This window comes from Tripterygium wilfordii, chromosome 21 (genome assembly GCF_013401445.1).
Source record: "Tripterygium wilfordii isolate XIE 37 chromosome 21, ASM1340144v1, whole genome shotgun sequence".
Classification (NCBI taxonomy): Eukaryota; Viridiplantae; Streptophyta; class Magnoliopsida; order Celastrales; family Celastraceae; genus Tripterygium; species Tripterygium wilfordii.
Genome location: NC_052252.1, coordinates 16,156,121 through 16,176,988, shown reverse-complemented (window position 1 = coordinate 16,176,988; position 20,868 = coordinate 16,156,121). Strand labels below are relative to the sequence as shown.

Genomic DNA, 20,868 nt, shown 5'->3' with positions numbered 1-20,868 from the left:
CAAGAAGTTCTGGATGCATGATTTGTTACAAGAAATGGGTTGGTCAGTTGTTAGTCAAGAATCTCCGGACGAATCGCTATGGAAGGGAAGGCTGGTAAGTGTGGCTAATCAAGTATTTCTTCAAGAAGTTGTCACTTTTCATGGATTTTAACTTTCCAATCGTTTTTTTCCAAATGAAACCCTGAATATGGAAAGGATACATCCGATAGTTGAAAGAGGAAAAAGTGATAGTTTTGTTGCAAAACGGGTCACCTCACAAACAATCATAGATAATAGAATAATATAGGAAAGCAATCAAAAAGATAAAAACAGAGAAGAAGAAAACATGATTTATTAGGTTCGACAATGTGTCTACATTCTTGGATTTACGATTGTTTTCAATATAAGAAATCTCTTAGTACATTTTGTTGGGTTTTTAACCCTTATATACCAGTTATCTAGGTATTCGAAAAATACAATTTTATCTTATATTGTTTAACATTGTAAGTGAGTTATTAATTGAACGGCAATCACATTACATATAAGAGATCACCCACCCATTAAATCGTGATCTCTCACATAACTTTCCATTTTCTTATAGGTTTTAATTATTAGATAATACTTTTAATATGAGTCATTATTTAACAAGTTTGACATATTTGAACATTTTGCCTCAAAATGTATACATTTTGCCACCGACGACTTTGACTTTGAGAGAGCTGACCGACATGCTTAGACAGAAGAGAAGGTTGACTTTAAAATATGTTGAAAATCTTATTCTACAACTTGGCTTATAACGCGTTTTAACTTTCCATATAATCTCAAGCTTCATGGAACCAATTAAGCCTCTTTAGTCTTTACTCTTTGTCAATGGCGGCCATGATCATGAGCACAGATGCAGCTTCTTCTTCTTCTTCTTCTGCCTTTCGCTGGAAGTATGATGTTTTCATTAGTTTTAGAGGAGAAGACACTCGCAAGAACTTCACAGATCATCTGTACGCAGCTTTGACTCAGAAAGGCATTGTCACTTTTAGAGATGATTTGAAACTTGAGAGAGGAAAGCCTATTTCTACGGACCTCCTCAATGCAATCCAAGGGTCCAGATTTTCTCTCATTGTTTTCTCCAGAAACTATGCTACTTCATCCTGGTGCTTGGATGAGCTCTTGAAGATTGTTGAATGCATGAATGATCTGGGGCAAACAGTTCTCCCAATCTTCTATGATGTCGACCCTTCTGAGGTACGGAAACAAACTGGTAGTTTTCACAAGGCATTTGCAGATCATGAGGAATCGGCAAACAAGGACAAGGTGAGCAAGTGGAGGGCAGCCATGGCTGAAGTGGCTACTCTTTCTGGATGGCATTTGCAAAACAGGTAATATATGTTTCTCTTTTCAAGTAGGATATGCGTATGTATATATGTGTGTGTGTGTGTGTGTATATGTTGTAGCAGTGAGTCATTTTGCCTTTATATTCTACAACAGGCATGAATCAACATTCATTCAGGAAATAGCTGAAGAGATATTGAGGAGAATGGGCCACTCATCCTCGACTACTGTTGTTAACGACCTGGTTGGAATAGAACCTCGTCTGGAGGAAATGCTTTCCATCTTAGAAATGGGATCCAAGGATGTTCGAATTGTAGGGATTTGTGGGATGGGTGGGATTGGTAAAACCACTCTTGCTAGGGTCATCTATGACATGTTCTGTTCTCAGTTTGAAGGTTTCAGTTTCCTTGAAAATGTTAGAGAAGTCTCTAAAAATAGTGGCCATGGTCTTACCGGTTTGAAGCAACAACTTCTTTCACAAGTCCTGATAGAAAAAGATGCAAGCGCAACAAGGTTTAGTATATCCAGATTGCTTAAATATAAGAGGGTTTTCCTTGTTCTTGACGACGTGAGTGATTCAGAACAATTAGAAGCACTCGCAGGAAGTCATGATTGGTTTGGTGCCGGAAGTAGAATCATCGTAACCACTAGAGATAAGCATCTATTGGAGGCTCACGGCGTGGCGGAGAAGATGATATACAAGGCTAAGGAATTAATTAGTGATGAAGCACTTCAGCTCCTGAGTTGGAAAGCCTTCAAGCTAAACCATCCTCCAGAGGATTATGAAAAACTTTCAAAGCAAATCGTATCCTATGCTGGCGGCCTTCCTCTTGCTCTTAAGGTTGTTGGTTCCTTTCTACACGGCAGAAGTGTAATTGAGTGGGAAAGTGCATTGAAGAGACTCAAACAAATCCCTGACAAGAAAATTTTTGATATACTGAAAATAAGTTATGATGGTCTAGAGGAAACAGAGAAGAAAATATTCTTGGATATTGCATGCTTCTTTCAATGGAAGTATGTCAAGACAGTATCTGCAATACTAAAGAGCTCTGGTTGTTTTCCAGATGTCGAGATAGGAGTTCTTGTCCAGAAATCTCTAATAGAAATTAACAACAAGATGTTCTGGATGCATGATTTGTTACGAGAAATGGGTTGGACAATTGTTAGTCAAGAATCTCCGGACGAGCCTGGCAGGCGTAGCAGGCTGTGGCTTCATGATGATATATCTCATGTACTAACTGAGAAAACTGTAAGTTGGTTGCCATGTTTCATTAATTTGTCAAGCTTATACTTATACTACACGTTGTGATCTAGTTTTTGGTTTCCATTGTTACTTTTTTCCACAATAGGGAAGCGAAAAGGTTGAATGCATATATCTGAAGACGCCTAAATCAAAAGAGATACGATTTGATGCTGATGCATTTTCAAAATTGAAGAAACTAAGGCTATTAAAAATCCAAGGTTTGCAACCATCAAAAGGGCTTGATTTTCTTTCTAACGAATTACGGGTTCTTAAATGGCGTGGATATCCTCTGAAAGCTTTGCCCTTGAGTTTCAATCCTGAGAAACTCATTCGAATTAGCATGACTCACAGTCGGATTGAACAACTATGGAAGGGAAGGCTGGTAAGTGTGGCTAGTTAAGTATTTCTTCAACAAGTCAATTACTTTCGAATTTCCAATTGTTTTTTATTTTTCTTGCAGCAATTACAAACACTGAAGGTAATCAAACTCAGTTATTCAAGATATCTGATCAAGACCCCTGACTTAGGAGGTGCCTTGAACCTTAAGAAACTAATTCTTGAAGGCTGTACAAATTTGTGTGAGCTTCACCCTTCTATTGGAGACCTCAGGAGGCTCATTGTTTTGAATCTAAAATACTGCAGAAACCTTCAGAGCCTCCCAGACAGTGTTTGTGGTCTGAAATCTCTTAAAACTCTAGACATCCATGGATGTGCAAAAATCAACAAATTGCCAGAGAACATAGGAGAAATAGAATGTTTGGAAGAGCTTGATCTTAGCGATACTGTCATCACAAAATCACCATCCTCCATTGTACTTATGAAGAATCTGAAAAAACTATCATTCAGGGGGTGCAAAGAACCAATTACTAAACCTTGGGATTTTCTCTACCGCGCCTTTTGTTTGCCTGCATTTGGTCAAGGCTCGGGGGGTTTGGTGTTACCTTCTTCTTTCTCAGGTTTACGGTCTTTGACAAATCTGGATTTAAGTGACTGCAATCTTTCAGAAGGAGCACTTCCCAGCGATATTGGCAACTTATATGCCTTGACAAATTTGGACCTAAGTAGGAACAATTTTGTTACCTTGCCTTCAAGCATTAATCAACTTTCTCAGCTGAAGAAGCTCAATCTGAAGTACTGTCAGCAGCTTCGAGAGGTGCCAGAGCTTCCTTCAAGCATAGAAGATTTGTGCGCACACAATTGCCTGTCTCTCGAAACTTTATCAGGTCCATCAGGCCTCAATTTGTCAAATAATCGTGATTTTAAGCTTAATAACTGTTTCAAGTTGGTGGAGAACAACCAGAATGTGGCAGTTGCGTTGCTACGAAGACATCTTCAATCAATGGCGAAACTACGGCTTCAGTTAGTTTGCTCCCTTGCTCTCAAACTGGCAGATGAGAACCAATCCCTCAACAGGAATATCCTTGCATTGACAAAGATTATAGTTCGCTTTTTTATGGATGCGGTGTTCAAAGGAGTACATGATCCACCAGCTCACATTCCTGCATTGGTCATATATCTTCCAGGGAGCGAAATTCCAGATTGGTTCACTTACCAGACTACATCTACCATAATGGGCATCCAGCTACCTCCAAATTGGTACAACGACATTAAATTCATGGGATTGGCTTTCTGCATCTCTTTTACACTCCACGAGGATTATACGAAACCTGCTTCAGAACATGTTTACAAGATCATATTCTCTTTGGTTTCTAATAATGGAAACTACATCATTAGAGGTACACAGAATAACTTTGGCAGGGAAACATTGGCTGTTGGTGATCACCTATTTCTTATATACATACCATTCGATGAGTACTTTCAGAAGCGGACATGGCCTCATGTCGAAGCTCACTATGCATGCGAAGGCCCTGGCCTTGAGTTCAAGAGTTGTGGTATTAACTTGGTGTTCTTTAAGGATGCAGAAGATCCAACTCAAGGGGGGATATTTGGAGAGGGCGTAAACATCTCTCCTGGACTACTTCCGAGATTAACTTCCCTCCTGAATACCTTTGGTGGTTCTCCTGCAACAATTGATAACAGTCATGAGGCAGGACCAAGTGGAAGTACTGCATCAAGTGGAAGTACTGCCCCTTCTGGAGTTGAGGAATCATGTTCACATTCACCTTCACATGGTACAGGAGCAGAAGAAGAATCCATTGATACAATGACCAAAAGTGAAGGTACTGTCCCTTCTTTATGATCCTTTGGGGCTAATGTCAAAAGGCATTGGTGGCAGTGAGAAAAGGGGAAGAGGAGGTAGTAAAAGTGGCTCTGGTGAAGAGAAAGCAGAAGAATCTCTTGATGAAAAGACCTTATTCAACATTAGATATAATCTGGTTTCACGATCCCTATCTCGTATGTGGACATCAAACGCCCAAGCTGACAATTCACAAGTTTAATTTATATATGTTTACATGTAACACAATTCTGCAGAAAAGCTGAAAAGGGCCTGTCCAGCAAGAGAGGAGAGGTTGTTTAAGAGTAAACTTTTACCTTATGTTGTGAAGAGGGAAGTTTTTACTTGGTTTGAGAATCACGAATCGCTTAGATGACACTCATGTATATGATATCTTATAGAGATCTCGAGTTCGAGCCTCCCCATCCCCTTCCCCTTCCTTGTGATCAAAAATTTTTTATGCTTTGTTTAATACGTCTTTTACCACTTGTTTGATGATAAACTTGAAGCCTCAGCATTTTGGGGCTGGCTCAATTTCATTTGCAGAACATTTAGAAAACTTTTAGGTTTGAGCCTTTACATCTGGGTCTGGGGCTTGGGCCTGCTGATTCATGGTCCAAGTTGAATCAACTCACAACCCAACATTGAAGAATCCCCCCCAAAAAAAACCGATGATATTTTTGTGGCTATGTAATGTAAGCACATGGAGAAGCCATAAAGGAGTAGGTGCTTATGTACCTTCACTGAAACAATGCTGGTTACACAAACTACACAATCAATCCATCAGTAATGGCACAATGTACTATGCTGACCCAAAACCTAAATATCCTAATTGAAGAATGTGACAATGTGTCACTCCAAAACAGAGAACTAGAAGTTGATAGTGAATTATGAGTCCTTATTGGGCCCTTTTTGACAGCTGTATTTTTCCTCTTCCAACACAAGCATGCTTTGTTTTCTTGTGCACATTGCCTCATCTCTAGCATGTTTGTTCCCTTCCCCACTTCCCTCAATCATACCATTCTCTTTAGTTTTATTGTATGATTTGTGTTATTCTTGTGTATGGCCATATGGGTTTGCTCTATTTCTACTCACATTACAACATTTTTTAGGACAAAGTCTACTCCTTATGTTAATCTTTGAATACCCATTACATTCGGATATTGTGCTTTTGGGTATGACCCAATCTTATCTGTCGTTGGTGCAGGCTGTTCTGATGGTTCAAAATTTACGTCAACTCAATCGTTTGAATGAAATGTTGAGTTTGGTCTTCCACAGTTACCAAAACAAAGTGGTTTTGGGTCTGCTAGGAGTTTATACTACTAATGTTAACATAGGATGATTTGGCTTATCAGGGTAGTTTGGTAATGGCACCCCCAACAAGTATTTGAGCATGTCTGTTACTGTTTAAGGAAAGTGAGAGTTATGGCCTATGCCTTTGTCTAATAATTCACAATGTGGAAGCTCTCGCTCCATGAATGCCAGAGAGATATCCCCACAACTTTTACTGTACACTAGTGCTTTTTCAAAGGTCCCACAAGTTTGAACAGATGAAACTCATCATGAAAAAGATTGAAACTTTGTATGATTGGATGGATGCACAAACATACCCAGCTAGGTTATCACCACTTGATTTGGAATTAACTTACTTTTTGAGTGTTTGGGTTCTCAGTTTCCCAAGTAAAATGAGATCTTGACTTCCATATTTTGTTACAATTCCTTCACTATCACCCTATATGGTGCAATAAACTATATTTGACCTGAATTCAAGGCACTTCTTCCTCAATTTTCCCAAAATAACAATGGTTATCCTGGTTTGATTCATCAAATCTCATGATTCCTAAGATGGGTAAGGATTTTATTTGGTTAAGTACTTCACAATCTCCTATAATGCAACATTTCAGGAAGTCTTTTATGGCAAGTGGTCTACTTGATCTATCAGCATTGTGTTGACTATTCAACATTTTCTCTCCCACTACTTTCATTGTTTCCTTTTTTGTCAGATGTTCTTTAGGAGCTGATCTGCTATATTGTCTTATATAATGGCAAGAAAGCTGTCTTAGCAGCACAATTACAAAGAGGCACAGATCTAATGATGTGATGATTCTTCAATGGCTAAGAAGAAGAGCTGGATTAGTCTGGTGAAGAAGTTCTTTCTCTTAGAGGCACAGCCAAAGCAAGAAAAGGTACAAACTTTGCTTCATTTCACTTGCAATGAATCTTTTTAGATAATTTGGGATTTTTGTAGATCAATTAATCACACCCAATGACACAAAATTTACATGGTTCTGTCACAAATGCCTAATACAATCACTTACTGCTATTAATGGTGATCACAGAAGGAGAAGAGAAGAAAATGGTTCTTTGGAAGGTTTAGGACCAAAAAGGTACCCTCCATTGGGGCACCATTGCCATCACAAGAAAGGACATTGAGTGAGGCAGAGGAAGAGCATAGCAAGCATGCTCTCACAGTTGCCATTGCAACTGCTGCTGCTGCTGAAGCAGCTGTTGCAGCTGCTCAGGCAGCAGCGGCCGAGGTCGTTAGACTCACCGGCACTCCTCTGTCCACCCATCAATGTGAGAAAGAAATAGAAGAGCTTTCAGTTTTAAATGTTCAAGCTGATGATCCTCAATCTGCACATCAATGTGACAAGGAGACACAAGAGTCTGCTGCAATAAAAATTCAGACCGTCTTTCGAGGTTACCTAGTAAGTCTTTTCAAAGCATACTAAAGTTCAATTCTTTTGACATATACTTTCTTCTTGAATGATCTGAACAATGGATATGAAATAGACTGGAATTTGATTGGTAGAAAGTCACAGAATATCAGACATGGTAACAAACATGTACATTTGTTGTTTGTGTATTTCTTAGACCACCAAACTTCCTAAATTGAGAACATTAACTTCATCAAGTTGTTTGAATTACTTGCTATTGTTATAACCTTCTCTGAGTCATTGTTGAAGGCGATGAAAGCGTTGCGAGCATTGAGAGGGATAGTGAGGCTGCAAGCAATTATCAGAGGCCAAGCTGTACGACGCCAAGCGATCACTACTCTTAAGTCATTGCAGTCCCTTGTAAATATCCAGTCACAGGTCTGTGCTAGGAGAAAAGTGGTGGAAAAGACTTGGTATTATGATGTAACTAAACATTCTCAAAATTTGAAAGACAAGATTATTAAGGTATGATATATGTAATGAACTTTAACAACATGTTCTTATACAAAACACCTTCTGTTTTTCTGATTTAACTTGAATGTCAGATGGACACAAACAGTCAAAAAAGATGGAATGACAGCACTCTTACTAGAGCAGAAGCAGATGCCTTATCAATGAGCAAGAAAGAGGCATTGATCAAGAGAGAACGTATAAAAGAGTACTCGTTTAATCATCGCGTAAGCTTTTCTTCTGCCTATAGATATAGTCTCCTTTTTTCATAGCATTTGCTGATGATATGTTTCTCACAAGAATGGATAATCTTGCAGAATTCAGCAGAATCGGAACGAGAAAAGGTGAACGGACGGTGGAGGTACTGGTTAGACAATTGGGTGGATACACAGCTTTCTAAGAGCAAGGAACTTGAGGATTTGGATTCAGTCTTGACTACAAATCCAAAGCCAAGAGTGGAATATAGAGGAAAGCAACTTAGAATTAAAAGTCTCAACAGACAGTACAACATTGAAGGATTGGACTCTCCCTTATCAGCACATAAAAGATCATTTCATAAGAAGCAATGTTCATTGGGGGGAGGAGAAGACAATTCTGCTTCTGGCTCTCCTGTTGTTCCAACTTACATGGCAGCAACCCAATCTGCCAAAGCAAAGGCAAGATCTTTGAGCTCGCCAAAGCTAAGGCCGGGGAGTTTTGATGCTTATTCTGATAGCTATTCACCATGTAAACATAGGCTCTCCCTTATATCTTCTGTTGCAAGTGAAGCACCAAATATTACTGGTAGATTTGGCAGGCATGGTGTTTATCAGCAAAGATCTCCAAGCTTGAAGGGCCTTCCCGGTCCGGTAAAATCAAGCCGGACAATAAAGGATCTCAGCTTTGATTCAGAGTACTCATTGCCTACTTGGGATCCATAAAATCTAATATTCTGTGCAAGAAGAGTGACTGGTTAGTGTGTTGGTTTGTTTGATTTGAGCTTTATAGTTTGTAAGTAGAGTTAGTAAATATGAAGTGATGATTGATTGATCAATATATGACATTCTATCATCAAACAGTATATATATATAGTTGCAAACTATGAATTTCTATGTTGATGTGAATCTTCTGTGAAATCATTCAAGATTCTTGTGAATCTTTCTGTGCAATCATCCAAGATGTTGAAAGCCACAAGAAATTCAATATAGAGCACTAATTTTTTTGGTAACCTAAGAAACATTTAGTCAGCATACCCTTTGAACAGCCAACATGTCCTTAGAAAAGTTGAATGGATGTAAATCTCGGGTTGCCAAATCAGCTCGCACCACACTTGTTTATAGGTAAGACTGGGCTGAAACCCGTGTGGGTGAAAATGGATCTCATACCCCCTTCTCAAAAATGGGCCGAAATCCCATGAGATCTTGAAAACCCCAGGGAAATACTCCCGGTTCGAACTCCCGACCTTAACGGCATGCATTCCTCCTAACCCAGATATATATCTCTATAAGGAGAAACAATACTTGCATCCTCCCTATTTGGATTGGATTAAGAATTTTAGACATCCCAAAGATTTCCCAACACTAGTAAAAGCACAATTTCTTGATGGACAACTTGACAGCATTAATTTGCACCGACTGATAACCTCATGTATGCAAAACAACTGATGTACTGAAAACAACTTAAAAACAGATCACCAAATAATCAAAAGCCCAAAATATGAGGGCCCAACTTCTTCCCCCTGAGTGGATTATGAAGTTAGGGCCTTAGGTGAAAAAGCCCAAACCAGCTATTCACTACATGGGCCTAGACTAAACTTGGGCATGGGGATAACTGGGCCATGCACACAGTCTCATGACCACTTGGCTGGTGGTACAAGTGGGATTTCAACATCTTCTCCATTGCTGGCGCCTGGTTGGAAAATATTAGATGTCAATGCATTAAGAAGAAACAGCCATGGCCCATTCAAAAAGTTTCCCAATAAAATAAAGTACTTGCAAATGCTGAATCTTTAGGCAGTTAAAGCATATCATTTGTGGGTAGTACACAAGAATTTCTCAAGTAACTTTGTACTATAATCACTCACTTTCACCAATAATGGAATGGAAAATCTAGAAACCAAGTGAGTAAAATATTGAAGATTTGAAGAGTGCACTTCCTTCCACTACTTGGTGAAAGTGAAAATGTCTACCACTAACTAATCTATATGCATGTAATAGTCAAACTTGTTATATCTACTTGTGAGTTGTGAGCACACATTTAGGGTTGGAAGTTTACCTAACTAATTCTCCAACCAATCTAAATGAATGAACCATGTAGAGATTCTCAGGACAAATATATAAAATAAAACCCTAAATTGACTAATGCGGGAAAGTGATTTTGATGGCTGAAAAAAAAGGCATTCAACGAATCAACGTGTGCTCTTAACAAACATTTGAGACTTGTGGGAATCATTCACCATATGTTGTTAATTCCATTGTTGTTTTCTTCTCCAATTATTTGTGGGTTTAGACTATGATGTTCAAAGTTGTTGTTTTTTAGAGTGGAATTGGACCATGTCTCTTTGCTGGTCTACCATACTTTGAAGTCATGTCCAAATCAATTTGATTGGCTTGGTTGACCATAAAACACATAGTGTGGACATACCAAATCAACCCAACTGAGTTAGTTGGCCATAAAACTTTTTTTTTGGTAACTGAGCAACCATGTCCTTCGGATAATTGAGTGAGCGTAAGCCTAAGGTTTCTAGAACAATCCGCACCACGATGACGATATGCAAGACTAATCCGAAGCCCATGCGAGTGAAATGGAGCTCCTAACCCTTTCTCGGAAGTGGTCCCTAAAGCCCACGAGACCAGGAAAATCCCAAAAAAATACTCTTAACTGGTTCAAACTCCAGATCTTAGTGGCATGCCGAAGCAACCATCCACACTAAATCCAAGCCTAGATATATAACCAACTGAACTATCGTTTTGTGGTTACCATATAACACATGAATGTAAACCTCACAAAACTTGCAAAACAAATAAAAGCAAAAGGCAAATAAACCATATTTGAAATTAGGGTTTTTTTTTAAAAAAAAAAATGAGATGAAGAAGTTAAACGTGATGCAAAAGAAAAAGGAGGAAGTGGGTGGGGGAGGGTTTCTTCACAAGACAGAAACTGAATAACATAGACCACATAGAAGTTGTTGGTGTGAGGACTGTATTATGTGCCATATTTGTCATGACTCATGAGAGTCTTTGAGAGTTCGCAAAAGCTAGCTAGCTAGCTAGCTACCACTTTTAAGTAATAATAGTATTTTGTCAGCAGAATAAAGAAGAAAGTGAGTGATAGAAGCACATTTGATGAAACAGAATCACCATCTAGCTAGCTAGCTAGCTAGACTGAGCTTCTTCTCCTATGGGTTTCATTCATTTTTCTTATTGCTTTTCTAAAATTCAAGATTCCATTTGCTTTTCCATAAGGTGATGTACACTTTATCACTTCCCCTACCCACTTTTATTCATGCTAGCTACCTGTTGATAGCTTAGCTAATGAGCACATGCAAGAGTTTGGTTTTTTTTTTCCTTGATAGAAGGAAACGACAAAAAAAAAACCAGAAACCCTAATTTTTGGCATAAGGATTGAGATAAGTATTCAACATATGATGCCAGAGACAACCTACATTTGTGTTCAAGTCACTAAAGAGGCAACTAATGAAATTTTGGTGGAACAGATTTCATCTGGTAATAGGACACAAGCCAGACAAGTGTTAGAAACTAAAGCTTACCTAGCATGAAGGGAAACTAATGAGAAAATGAGGTAGAGAGATCTAAGTTAAGACAAAACTACTTGGATATTAGTGGAGTTAGCATTAGTATGTAACAAAAGCAATTCTGTTCATTACTAACAAAAAAAATGCCACCCTAACCACACAATAATCAAATGGTGAACTTTTTTCGTTTTCAACATTAAAACAATAGACAGAAATAGTGGGGAAAAAAGGTTGTCTAAGACCCTAGCTATAGCTAGCTAAGAGCTCCATTATAGCACATACATGTATTTGTGTGTGTTCACATCAATCTAAGACTATATTTGCACCAATGTTCACCAGCATTGGAAGGGGAAGATTCATGAGATTCGTCATATAGGCATTTTCCTAAATATGAGGTTGATAATTTTTATATATTTCTTTGTATTCTTACCTTCCAAACCATATCGAACCCTCCATTTTTCGACGTTTACAAACACTTAGTGTCAAATATAACCTAAAACAAAAGAGAACATATATATTAATCGACCATCTAATATTTTATGTAGATCATTGTCTTTTTTGAACAAAGTGAAAGTTTGCCTACAACATTAACACTAATTGCTGACTAGGTTATGTTGGATTTTGTTGCTAGACAGTTCATCTCTACACTTTCACACCCAAATTACAGCTAAACTGCTGCACCTTTACCACCCAACTTTCTAGTGAAAAAAACTAAAAACTATTCTCTAAAAATAATGAGAATGTTGACATTGAATGACAAACAACAAAAATAAATAACAGTTTAAGCAGTCACTATTTTAACAAAGTGATCCCAATATTGATTATGATCAAAATCATAGGTTTCTTCACTCATGGGTTCCTCTTATACAACCACGGAACAAATAACTCAGTTGATTATATCTCTGCGTTTAAGGTGAATGATGCTAAGGTCGTAAGTTCGAACCAATTTGGAGTATTTTCCTGGATTTTTCTTGGTTCTGTGGGTCTACCCACTTTCGAAGAGGGGTTAGGAACCTCATTTCTCCTGCATAGGTTTCGACCCAGTTTTATCCATCATCAGTGTAGTGCGACTGTTCTAACAGCCGAAGGTTTACGCTCACTCAATTGTCCGAAGGACATGCTGGGCTGGGGCCTGGGTGGTTTCTCGATGACAAAAAGGTTCCTCTAGTACTATAAAATGTTAAAGATTCAAGTAACTATCTAATACTCTTCTAAATCACAAATATTGATCATAAAAATTAGTATCTAAGAGCAAAAATTATTGCAATGTTTAAGATTTTTCATTGGGTTGGGCTTGATTTTGTTTTTGTTTTTGTTTTTTTGGGTGTTGGACAATTAGGACAAAACATGAACAGGGAATTAGATTCTGTATGCTTTAAAATTTTAACCTCATTAGAAGAGGAAGAGACAAGAAGAAGACATTGATTAGAGTGGAATAAAAGTAGAGATAGGGAACACGATAAGTATAATTATGTGTACATATATATATAATCCTGATTGGTTTAATTTGAGCATCCTAAATCAATTTTGTGCCCTACCAACCCCTCTAAGTGCATTCTTTTGTCCTAATGACATGATGATCAACGACGTGGCATTCCACACATTTTTGGCGTATTATCATTGGCGCGTCATCAATCTTCGGCTTGCCAATCAAAAGCCCTAATATGATGCTGATATGGAAAATTAACGTGTCAATTAGTGGTTGGTAAGCATGATAATGGGGGGAATTCCTTTAAGGACAATGCTAGAGACCCCCAAAATATGATCCCCAAAAGTCCCCCAAATCTATGTGGCATTAAAATGACCATTGATTAAAAACACACATGTGGGGCCCACATCACATCCAACACTCCACATTAAATGAAGGTCTTTTGGGGGTCACTCTTTAGGGGTCTCAATCATTATCCTTCCTTTAATCTCCATGGATGACAAATTTGATTTAATTCAATGTTTTTAGGTAATAAACAAGTTATTTTGCTATCGACAAATAAGACATTAGAGACCCCACAATTAGGGTTTAGGGTTTCCATGATATAAGTGTTAATTAATAGTGTCAATCTTACAAAATCATTACTTTGGTTAACGATGTCTTTGATTTCTTTATACATGGTCGGTCTCCTTCTAGAAAGAAACAAATAAAGATAAGGTTTTTCACCACAAAATGACAAGTGGGTATTGGGAAAAGTTCACATAATTAGAGAGGAATGAATCCAATATCCATTACCAATTTATATAAGAAACCTAAAAAAGATTCACTTTTTTCTTTTATTTAGGACACTTGTTGGAAACCAAGCTATCTAAGTCATGTCTTAAATATTTAAAAAAAAAAAAAAAAAACTCAAAAGGGAATTGAAAGTGATTAGTGATTACCCTTCTTATCATGCCATTTGTAAATGTGGGTTCTTGTCAAATTTTGCAAATCCACACAAGCTATGATATTAATAAACATCTTGCAACCGAAAGTTTGTAAACAATAATTGCCAAAAACTCTAATTTTTTAGAGCACTAGGAACAAGGGTAATATCACATTTTATCATCGAAAGATAACCCGTATTCCAATTTGTTCCAATTTGCACATATATAGTTATCAAAGAAGAATTAATCATTCAGGCTTGTCTAGATGCTGCCTGCTGGGAACTAAGGCATCAGAAACAATAAACTGAAAGCAACAGAGCAGTCTTTCAGTGCTTCCTCCATGCTGTCAACTCCCCATTTTCACTTCCTTAGCCCTTCAAAAATGGACCCCAAGGGGGTCCCAACTTATAGCCATCCAGAGCCTTTGCCTCTACAAAGCATGCATATACACTTCAATTTCACGTGTCACATGGACCCATATATTTCCCACAAGGACAAAGTTAATTTCTCAAATGAAATCTAAACCGGCCCTCCAGTCTCCCCACACAAATCTGTAAGTAGATATGCAATCCTTACATTCTGACAAAGATTGAATTGAGATCACAGTCCAGAATTCATGTGAGCAGAGACTTTTGGTATGGGCATACCCTTTCATTGGAGGCAGAGAAATAAGTGCATACCCTCTTTTTTTTCCCTAAAAATGGATGGATGATCTTAATATGGCTGGTGAGAAAAATTTTAAGAGAATATTTTTTATCTTTGGTGAAAAAGGAGGGGGTTGTGGTTGCAACTATTAGAAAAAAGTACAAAGATTTGTGAAATCTTTCTTTTCTTGTTACTTTTGTCTTCAACTTGGCAAAATATGAGATGGCTTCTCTTATATAACTAAAGAGAAGATCCACAAAAGGAGGAATACAAAAGAAAAATCCTAAAACTCTTCAACCCCAAGAAGCCAGTCTTCATACGGATTCTCAAAACAGAAAATAGGTTGACTAAGCCACCCAAATCATACCCCCCCCCCCAAATTCAATTCTATTCTGAACTTCATTTCCCTGTCCCTTATATAAATCATCCTTCTGCTCTTGCTCTCAAGGAGAAACAAGCCATCTTCCTCTTTTAAATGTAAAAATGAGATATCTACCCATCAATTCCCTCAGAGATAACAACACGCTATTTGTAAGAAGCTTCATTATATTGTTACTTACCTGCATAACTGTCAGAATCAACCTTTGCTTTTCCAGCACCAATATCCCTTCTTCATTAAGATTGCTTTCCCTCGATGGGCATTTCAATTTTGACGATGTTGACCATGCAGCCAGAGATTTTGGCAATAGGTTCCAATTTCGTCCTTCAGCAGTACTCCATCCGAAGTCGGTTTCTGATATCGCCAATACCATAAAGCATATATGGCAAATGGGTCCTCATTCAGAGATCAAAGTTGCAGCTAGAGGCCATGGCCACTCACTTCAGGGCCAGTCACAAGCCCACAGAGGCATCGTCATCCACATGGAGTCGCTCCAAGGCTCTAAAATGCAGGTCCATGCGGGAAATCTTCCATATGTGGACGTCTCTGGTGGTGAGTTGTGGATAAATATCCTGCATGAGAGCCTGAAATATGGGCTAGCACCAAAATCTTGGACTGATTATTTACATTTAACCGTGGGTGGAACTTTGTCCAATGCTGGGATCAGTGGACAAGCATTTCGCCACGGCCCCCAGATAAGTAACGTCCATCAGCTGGAAGTAGTTACAGGTACGTTACTTATTTTGACATCCATCACAGGATGATAACTGATATAAGAGAAAATGAGACCAGGGTCAAATAGTCAAATTAGATTGACAGGTATAATCAACATGCACCTTATGAGCACATTAGATCATCTGCTGTGCAACTTCTCTGGGTTTCACTCCGTTGGTGCTCCCTTTAAAGAAAGTTCCTTTTCCATTAAAAAAGATAGTTGACATGATCTTATTTTTTGAACTTCAATTTTACTAATAGATTGATTAAACTCAAACGCAGGCAAAGGAGAAGTGATAAATTGTTCAGAAAAGAAGAATGCCGACCTCTTTCACAGTGTTCTTGGAGGACTCAGTCAGTTTGGCATCATTACACGGGCAAGAATATCACTGGAACCAGCACCTGAGATGGTAAAACAATGACCATTAAGCCTTCAGAGGCATAAAGGTCTAGTAGAAGCTAGAAAGTAACAGTCATGTAATACAATTCTATATTTTGAACAGGTCAAATGGATTAGAGTGCTCTACTTGGATTTTGCCACATTTGCAAGAGACCAGGAGCATTTAATATCTGCTAAAAAAACATTCGACTACATAGAAGGATTTGTAATAATAAACAGGACAGGTCTGCTGAATAACTGGAGATCAACCTTCAATCCACAAGACCCAGTACAAGCTAGCCAGTTCAAGTCAGATGGAAGAACCCTCTTCTGCTTAGAATTGGCAAAATACTTCAACCCAGATAAGAAAGATGCAGCAGATGAGGTGAGCCGGGATAGCCCCACCATCTTCTAAATTTAATAAATCATCGGTAGATACATAAACGACCAAACTAATAGTACACTGGGAATCATGTTGTTGTATTCACCATGCAGGAAGTTGAGGATGCATTGTCTCAGTTAGAATATATTCCATCAACACTTTTCCAATCAGAAGTTGCATACGTGGATTTCTTGGACAGGGTTCATGTGTCAGAGGTCAAACTACGGGCAAAAGGCTTGTGGGAAATCCCACATCCTTGGCTCAACCTCCTCATCCCCAAAAGCAAAATACACGACTTTGCTGAAGAAGTATTTGGAAAAATCCTCATAGACACAAGCAATGGCCCCATCCTTATCTACCCACTTAGCAAATCAAAGTACAGTTTCATAAAATGAGTCCTTTATTTCTGTGAACTCTTGTAGTTTTGGCTAGGGCTGACTCACTTATTATTGACTTTGTTACAGGTGGGACAACAGAACTTCTGTTGTTATTCCAGAGGAAGATGTCTTCTACTTAGTGGCCTTCCTTTCCTCTGCAGTGCCTTCTTCCACAGGAAACGATCACCTGGAACACATCTTAACTCAGAACAAAAGGATTCTAGACTTTTGTGAAACAGCCAATCTTGGCATGAAGCAATATCTGCCCCACTACACTACACTTGAAGAATGGAAAACTCACTTTGGCCCACAGTGGCAGGCTTTTGTCCAGAGGAAATATGCTTATGACCCTTTGGCAATTCTTGCTCCCGGCCAAAGAATATTTCACAAGACAGTACCCTTCTCTTGACACTAGCACTATTCATTTTACAAAAGGAAATGGCTCCTATTGCATGCATGGAGGTACCTTAGCGGCTTAGCCCTGAGGATGGAAATTGATAGTCATCATACTCCATCAACTGCCCTGTGCAAATGGGGGGGGGGGGGAAAGATCGACAGCTATCGTATTGGTATGCCTTCACATATATTGTAAGTCTAATGAAATGGCTGCAGAGCTAGCTCACAGTTATTTCCCCCCACCAAAGAGTCATATTCAAAATTATTTAAATTACTTGTAATTGTAGAAGGCAATTAGGAAAAGAAGCTTGAGGTAAAAAAAGTGTACATAATGATTTTGTAAACAAGTTGCAGATTATGTTCTTCCATGAATATAATTTTTGTAAAATATTTGAATGGCGTCTCTTACAACCTGATAAACCATACCGATGGGCTAACTTCCACTAGACCTACAAAGACTGAAAGCAAAGGGAAATGGGAAATAATCTCTACACAATAAATATAAGATAAAGCTAAATCTAAGGAAAAATAACACTGGGAAGTTCTAGTGGCCCTGAAATCAATGGATGCACATAACACTCAAGGAGGAACTCAGCAAAATGCGGGAAGGTTCAATCTATTAACAGTGGCATCATGATTCAATGTTCTTTCACAAACAACAGGGGCATGTTGATTATCTAGACATGATTTATTGACAGTTTGGTTAAGAAAGAAAAGAATAATATTTAGTGAGACTGAAACATAAAGGGCTCAACCCAAACTTATGATGAGGTGATAAGAATTAACTGTATTTAAAAGGAGAAAAGGCACCTAAAAGTGGTCCAAAAATAGATAACGTTTGCTACATTCTCAGACCCCTTCTTTCTTCACGTCCGTCAACTGCTCAATTTACCTACAGCCAAAATGCCGTTGTTGAAGCAGAAATATCAACACAAACACACAGAAAAAATAACGTGTGAAAAAAAGAATGTGCAATTAACTATGGACTTGTAAACACTATTCATCAGTAATCAAGTTGATTGAAAAGGTAACAGACACACAGAAGACTGAGAGAACGAAGAAATAATAAGAAGTGTAAAATTATATTTGAAATAAAAAAAAGGACATATCATGAACCCTAATGTAGCTTATGAAGAGTGACTCCATCCCTAAAATAGAAATGAAGTGGAGTACTTTCTGCTATTGCCTTCTTTTGTTTATCGATTGCATATGCAAGTAATGCATTTTGATGTGATATGTAAGAAGGATTTGATACAATAACCTGGTCTCTTTGCTCTTAATTTCAACAAATAGATTATTACTTCATTCAAGGACCTACAAAAAGCATACCTTCAGTGACATATTTATTCTTCATTTTTCCAACGAGCCACAATCAGTTCAGTGAATCTTTCCCATTTTCAGTTGTGTATTCATCAATGCCACCCAAAAAGAGGAATCAATCGAGATGTGTGACAGCAAAAGGTGGAAACTTTATGCCGATTCAAATGATTATAGCGTCTGTGCGCCAGAACTGTTGGAGCACTAATGTTTAATATTGCACACAGTTTGTTCTCCGTATAACCACTATACTGCGTATCTTTGAGTTAAAAGTTGTATCATGTATGATAAACATGGCCACCTCTATGATTCCAACACATATTGTTCAGCAGAGCTACTCCAGATTTTTTTCAAACAACTCAAACTGCAGCAACACTGAAATGACAACTGTTGCTGCACCATAAAGAGCAGCAGCTTCAGCTTTACTTGGCCATTAGGGAACTTTAACTAAAGATAATGCACAAGACAGGAACATGCTGATTGGAAATATGGATGTAGAAAAAGATTGTGGACATCAAAAGATAATTTTCATTCATGTTGATCCAGTATTAGATTACCATCTAAGTAAAAGCAAAATAAGCCAAGGAAATTCTGATAAAAAAATCAGAAACATGAACAGCGCTGAACCTTTCACGAAGCAACAACTTGTGGAGATTCTAAATTTTCAAGCCCAGTCGCGGTAAGTCCACTCACCTGAACTAGCAGGAAAGTTATCTCCAACTCGGATGTTTTTCTATAAACAATAGCACAAGCTCTTGGAAAAATCAAAAGGCAAAAGAAAAAAGATGTTCATGCACTGACAAAACACCTCAAATCAATCCAATAAGCAGTGCCATTTTGACTAGCATTGTTGATGCCTATGCAAAGAATTGTAATTATGGAATGTGAGAAGAAAGAACTAGTCTTGGGCTACAACCACTCAGAGCCCATGAATCAGAGTCAAAGAGCAAAGATTGCTCCATGGAGAACAAGTCAACAAAGCCTGAGAGGCTAGTGTGCTGAGCATACCACTTGGAGCTATTTCGTATTGAGAGCAGTAAAAGGCCCAGATTCTAATGATGATCAAAAGGTATGTTATTTTACAGTCAAACTGCGTTGATGGGCGGGATGGCTAAAAGAAATTACAGATTCAAAAACTTCTAGAACATAGAAACTCCAACGTGCTAGCAGGAGCACTGGAGCAGCAATATCAGAATTTACCCATCCTCTAAAATAATTAAATTACTATACAACCAAACAACAAATTGTCTGATACGATGCTGATGCTAAATTACAGATTATGAACCACACAGGGAGATAAAAACCAGTTCTTTTATTAATCTTTTCGTGCCATTTTCAATGTAAAACAATAAACAACGGAAGAAGACAAGGTCTTCAGATGTTCACAAGGATATCATATTTTAAAAAGGAACAAGTTCACAATGAAGAACAAAAAGCAAGCTTAAATATATGTTCCCTCTCATATTGATTCACTGAAAAGACAAGTGCATGCTACACACATAGCATTGCCGTTCAGAGTGCAAACAAATTCAAAATAAAGAAACCCCATTAAAACATGAAATCCTTCATATTTCATCTACATTGTCCTCCTTCGGCATGATTTAGATTGCAAGCATTTTTAATCTACGTGAAACCTTAGACTATCAATTGCAGTGTATACCCACTATCGAGCCATTACCAAGGCAACAAATGTGTATCCAATGTTAGGCAAAACACAATAAGAAGATTTCGCATAAATAAACAGTTACCGGTGTTTCCTTCCGACGTGAAAGAGAAATCCTTCAGACGAGAAGAAGAATTAGCCATGGCAGAAGCTCTCTCAATTGTTCACCGGGGATCAATCATCATTCCCAAATTACGATACGAAAGCACAGGCTATGTGGTTCGTTCGGAGCCCTTGGACCGCCCAAATCCAAGTCCGCACCCATAGAAAAAAGGGGGCCCAGTCCACTCATATTTTTTACTTTTTAGGTTTTTTTTTATTTATAGAATTTAGGTACATTTTTTTATTTGTTATTCCTTTCACTTACATGAACTATGATGGGGAGGGATGGGAATTGTGGGCTAGTATTTGGGAATGACTATAGTGCCAATTTGTAATGTTGGCTTTTTCTCAACAAAAATATTTTGTTATGTTGGCAAATGATGGCGTATTAGAGCAACTCCAAAGAGATGTTAAAATTAGGGTTGTTCATGGTCGGTTTCGATCAATTTTTATCAGTTTTTGACATAAAATTAATTGACCGTTCGGTCGATTATTGGGGGTTTGATCATTTTTTCGATTGGTTCTAACATAAATT

General features: G+C 38.1%; 3 protein-coding genes and 2 long non-coding RNA genes across 8 annotated transcripts; 3 read left to right on the top strand and 2 right to left on the bottom strand.

Annotated features, from left to right (window-relative positions):
* Window positions 1-738: 738 nt before the first annotated feature.
* LOC119989343 (disease resistance protein RUN1-like) lies at window positions 739-5,143 on the top strand. Its single transcript, XM_038834792.1, has 4 exons — window positions 739-1,352; window positions 1,462-2,554; window positions 2,655-2,930; window positions 3,009-5,143. Exons 1-4 carry the CDS (start codon window positions 850-852, stop codon window positions 4,746-4,748), a joined length of 3,612 nt encoding a protein of 1,203 aa, XP_038690720.1. The 5' UTR covers window positions 739-849; the 3' UTR covers window positions 4,749-5,143.
* A 1,202-nt stretch (window positions 5,144-6,345) lies between these two features.
* Window positions 6,346-8,994, top strand: LOC119988609 (protein IQ-DOMAIN 14). Its single transcript, XM_038833709.1, has 6 exons — window positions 6,346-6,573; window positions 6,728-6,910; window positions 7,064-7,432; window positions 7,691-7,906; window positions 7,987-8,118; window positions 8,209-8,994. Exons 2-6 carry the CDS (start codon window positions 6,836-6,838, stop codon window positions 8,809-8,811), a joined length of 1,395 nt encoding a protein of 464 aa, XP_038689637.1. The 5' UTR covers window positions 6,346-6,573; window positions 6,728-6,835; the 3' UTR covers window positions 8,812-8,994.
* A 5,140-nt stretch (window positions 8,995-14,134) lies between these two features.
* On the bottom strand, window positions 14,135-15,321 carry LOC119989544. Its single transcript, XR_005465831.1, has 2 exons — window positions 15,185-15,321; window positions 14,135-14,409 (listed from the first exon to the last, which is right to left on the bottom strand). It is a non-coding gene; the product is annotated as an uncharacterized LOC119989544 (long non-coding RNA).
* LOC119989542 (cytokinin dehydrogenase 6-like) lies at window positions 14,406-17,395 on the top strand. Its single transcript, XM_038835143.1, has 5 exons — window positions 14,406-15,732; window positions 16,000-16,127; window positions 16,221-16,481; window positions 16,592-16,854; window positions 16,943-17,395. Exons 1-5 carry the CDS (start codon window positions 15,108-15,110, stop codon window positions 17,262-17,264), a joined length of 1,599 nt encoding a protein of 532 aa, XP_038691071.1. The 5' UTR covers window positions 14,406-15,107; the 3' UTR covers window positions 17,265-17,395.
* On the bottom strand, window positions 15,575-20,491 carry LOC119989543. 4 transcript variants are annotated; one of them, XR_005465830.1, is made up of 7 exons: window positions 20,317-20,491; window positions 18,581-18,961; window positions 17,157-18,143; window positions 16,922-17,042; window positions 16,044-16,119; window positions 15,840-15,916; window positions 15,575-15,716 (listed from the first exon to the last, which is right to left on the bottom strand). It is a non-coding gene; the product is annotated as an uncharacterized LOC119989543 (long non-coding RNA). The 4 variants fall into 4 exon arrangements; XR_005465828.1 differs by having other exon boundaries at window positions 15,649-15,770; XR_005465827.1 differs by lacking the exon at window positions 15,840-15,916 and having other exon boundaries at window positions 15,629-15,770; window positions 20,317-20,490.
* Window positions 20,492-20,868: the final 377 nt, after the last annotated feature.